This window comes from Microtus ochrogaster, linkage group LG3 (genome assembly GCF_000317375.1).
Source record: "Microtus ochrogaster isolate Prairie Vole_2 linkage group LG3, MicOch1.0, whole genome shotgun sequence".
Taxonomy (NCBI): Eukaryota; Metazoa; Chordata; class Mammalia; order Rodentia; family Cricetidae; genus Microtus; species Microtus ochrogaster.
In genome coordinates, this window is record NC_022029.1 from 36,233,293 (window position 1) to 36,236,196 (window position 2,904).

Below are 2,904 nucleotides of genomic sequence, written 5' to 3' on the forward strand. Positions count from 1 at the left end.
CATTACAGATGGTTGTGAGCCACCATGTGGTTGCTGGGAATTGAACTCAGGACCTTTGGTAGAGCAGGCAATGCTCTTAACCGCTGAGCCATCTCTCCAGCCCAAATCCTATTTCAAAAAATAAATAATAAAAATTGTATGGGACAGGTGATGGTGGTGCATGCCTTTAATGTCAGTACTGGGGAGACAGAGACAGGTGAATCTCTGTGAGTTTATCTCTGGCCTAGTCTACAGAGTGAATTCCAGGACAACCAAGACTTCCACAGAGAAGTCTCAAAAAAAATAAAAACCCAAAAAAAGTATGGGGAAAATTAATATTATTTAGAATGGTGATTGGGAAAAAAGGAAACAAGTTAACACCCTGCAGGGGTGGTGATACTTGCCTGTAGATCAAGATGCTCAGGAGACTGAGCTGAGGTGGGAATGTCATTTGAGCTGTGGAGTGCCAGGGGTAAACTGCATGACCTCATTCCATTAAAAAGGAAGGGGTAAAATTTTTAAAATTATTTGAATTCATGTGTGGAAACATACTTTAAATATTTTTATAACACCCAAAATGTTTGTGAAGGGCCAGGCAGAAAATTATACTGCCAGATATGGAAAAAGTATAGAAGTAAATGAGTAGAATTCATTAATCTGTATTTTGATTTTGAAAATTACCTAAAAAACAAAGAGAAATACCTACTTGAAATAAATTATACAGGAGTAAACATAAAGTGGTTTAGTTTAATGAAAAGTTTTAAACTTTTAAAATTAATATTGATAAACTGTACCATTGGCAATATGCTTTATGAATGCAAATTCTGCTGGGACAACTGTTTAACCCTGATACTATTGATCTTTAATGATGAATTAATTTACTTGAAAAATTGACTGTCCTTAAGCTTGGAACTGTTGGAGTGTAGTAACTGTTTAATGGAGCTTAATGTCTATTAGGTCAGGCTGGTTAATCTTTGAGAGGTGGCTTATCTGGCACCCACATGGTAGCTCACTAACTCTGGTGTAGGAGATCGGCACCAGAGATGCACATGGTGTGTGTGTATAAATATATGTATACGCGTGCGCACGCGCACACACACAGATAAAGCACTCATACGTGTAAACAAATTTAAGAATTTCCTTCTTTGTATTCCTGTTTCCAGTACTATAAAATGGTAGAATAATTTACTAATTCAAGCTGATCTCAAAATTTTGATGGAATGTTAACTTCACTTTTTTCAATTTTTACAGATGGTTCCAACCCCTATACACTGAAGCTTTGCTTTTCTACATCATCCCATTTATAAGAAGAGAAGAGCATGTTAGAATTTATGTTTATCTTTATTACAGTTTTAAAGCTATACTTCATAAAAAATAATCTAAAATGGTTGATCTAATGTTGCCTTGCTTATTATAAGATCCTGTTCTGTAATAAACATATTTTGCCTCAAGTAAATTTGTTGTTAGCTTAAATATTGTTTTCACCTTAAGATAGAATACCATAATGTAGACTGTCTACAGCTTCATTGTGGATTTATACAACGTATGATTTCTAACATTGTTACAAGTTTTGTTCCATGGTAAAATATATTTGCATTCTTAGTGCTAATTATCTGTAAATGTTTTTCCATTGTATTTGAGATTAATGCAGGTGAAAATATTGCATTTTATTACAGAATTCCTACAATAGCTGATTGAATGTTATAGTTACTCACTAAGCATAATTTGTATTTATTATTTTAATCAAATTTGACAATAACATTGCATTTGTTGATTTCAAGAACCTACAGATTTAGCCGATTTCAATTTCTAAAAGGCTTAATAGACATGAACACACTTGTATGGTGTGCACTCAAATCAGATTGGTGTGTTTCTTTTCAAAAGTCATCATTTGTCTGTACTGACATGGTTTTGTTCCTAGTTCCATTTTGGAGATTTTATAAAGTTATAATAATAAGTTAATGTGTTCATCTTCATTATTTTGCATGTGACCTAATCTTAAGGTACATATAGTATTTGACATTGATATTTTAATACTATAGAAGTTAAAATTAATAATTCTCCTATATTATCTGGGTTCCATAGATGGGTTTCAGAGAACTTGTCAGCCTTCCCAAAAGTGTGTGTAGACTTTGGGATATTTGCATTTTTATTTCTTAATCTTTGATCCATCATAAAATGTATTTTTCTATATGGCATAAGATTTAAGAATTTTATTTTTGATCAAAACAGCTATTTGTCTCAACACCATTTATTAAACATTCTCCCTCTAGATTGGTTTCTTTCTCTTTTTAAGTAATCTTATATTAAGGCTGTTAAAAAGTTTGCACCTTTTTAATAATTAGAAAATGGATATAGCCTTTTGGTTTTCATTTTAAAAGAATACTTTTCATCCAGGTAGTCCATAGTTAGCAGAAGCAGTTTTGTAACCTTTAGATTAGTGAAGAAAAATTTCAAGTTTCATTTAAGTCTTATAAAAGATTCTTCCCAAGGCTGGAGAGATGGCTCAGTGGTTAAGAGCATTGCCTGCTCTTCCAAAGGTCCTGAGCTCAATTCCTGGCAACCACATGGTGGCTCATGACCATCTGTAATGAGGTCTGGTGCCCTCTTCTGGCCTGCAGACATACACACAGACAGAATATTGTATACATAACAAATAAATAAATACTTTAAAAAAAACAAAAGATTCTTCCCCCTCCCTCCCTTCCTCCCTCCCTGTCCTGGAACTCACTCTGTAGACCAAAGCTGACCTCAAACTCACAGAGATGTGCCTGCCTTCCAGGTGCTGGTATTAAAGGCGTGCACCACCACCACCCAGCAAAAGACTTTGTTTTGAAAGTCATCTTTTATGTAGCTCTGGCTGTCCTGGAACTTTTCTTAGAACTTGATCTGTACCAGGCTGGCACCAAACTCAGAGATCCGCCT

General features: G+C 34.5%; 1 protein-coding gene across 1 annotated transcript in view; it reads left to right on the forward strand.

Annotated features, from left to right (window-relative positions):
* The window catches only part of Hnrnpll (heterogeneous nuclear ribonucleoprotein L like), a 33,678-nt gene extending 31,846 nt beyond the window's left edge, over nucleotides 1–1,832 (forward strand). Inside the window, exon 13 of the mRNA XM_013351358.2 lies at nucleotides 1,231–1,832. Coding sequence (XP_013206812.1) covers nucleotides 1,231–1,286 — 56 coding nt within the window. The 3' untranslated portion in view covers nucleotides 1,287–1,832. The remainder of the gene's footprint in view (nucleotides 1–1,230) is intronic.
* The last annotated feature ends 1,072 nt before the right edge of the window (nucleotides 1,833–2,904 follow it).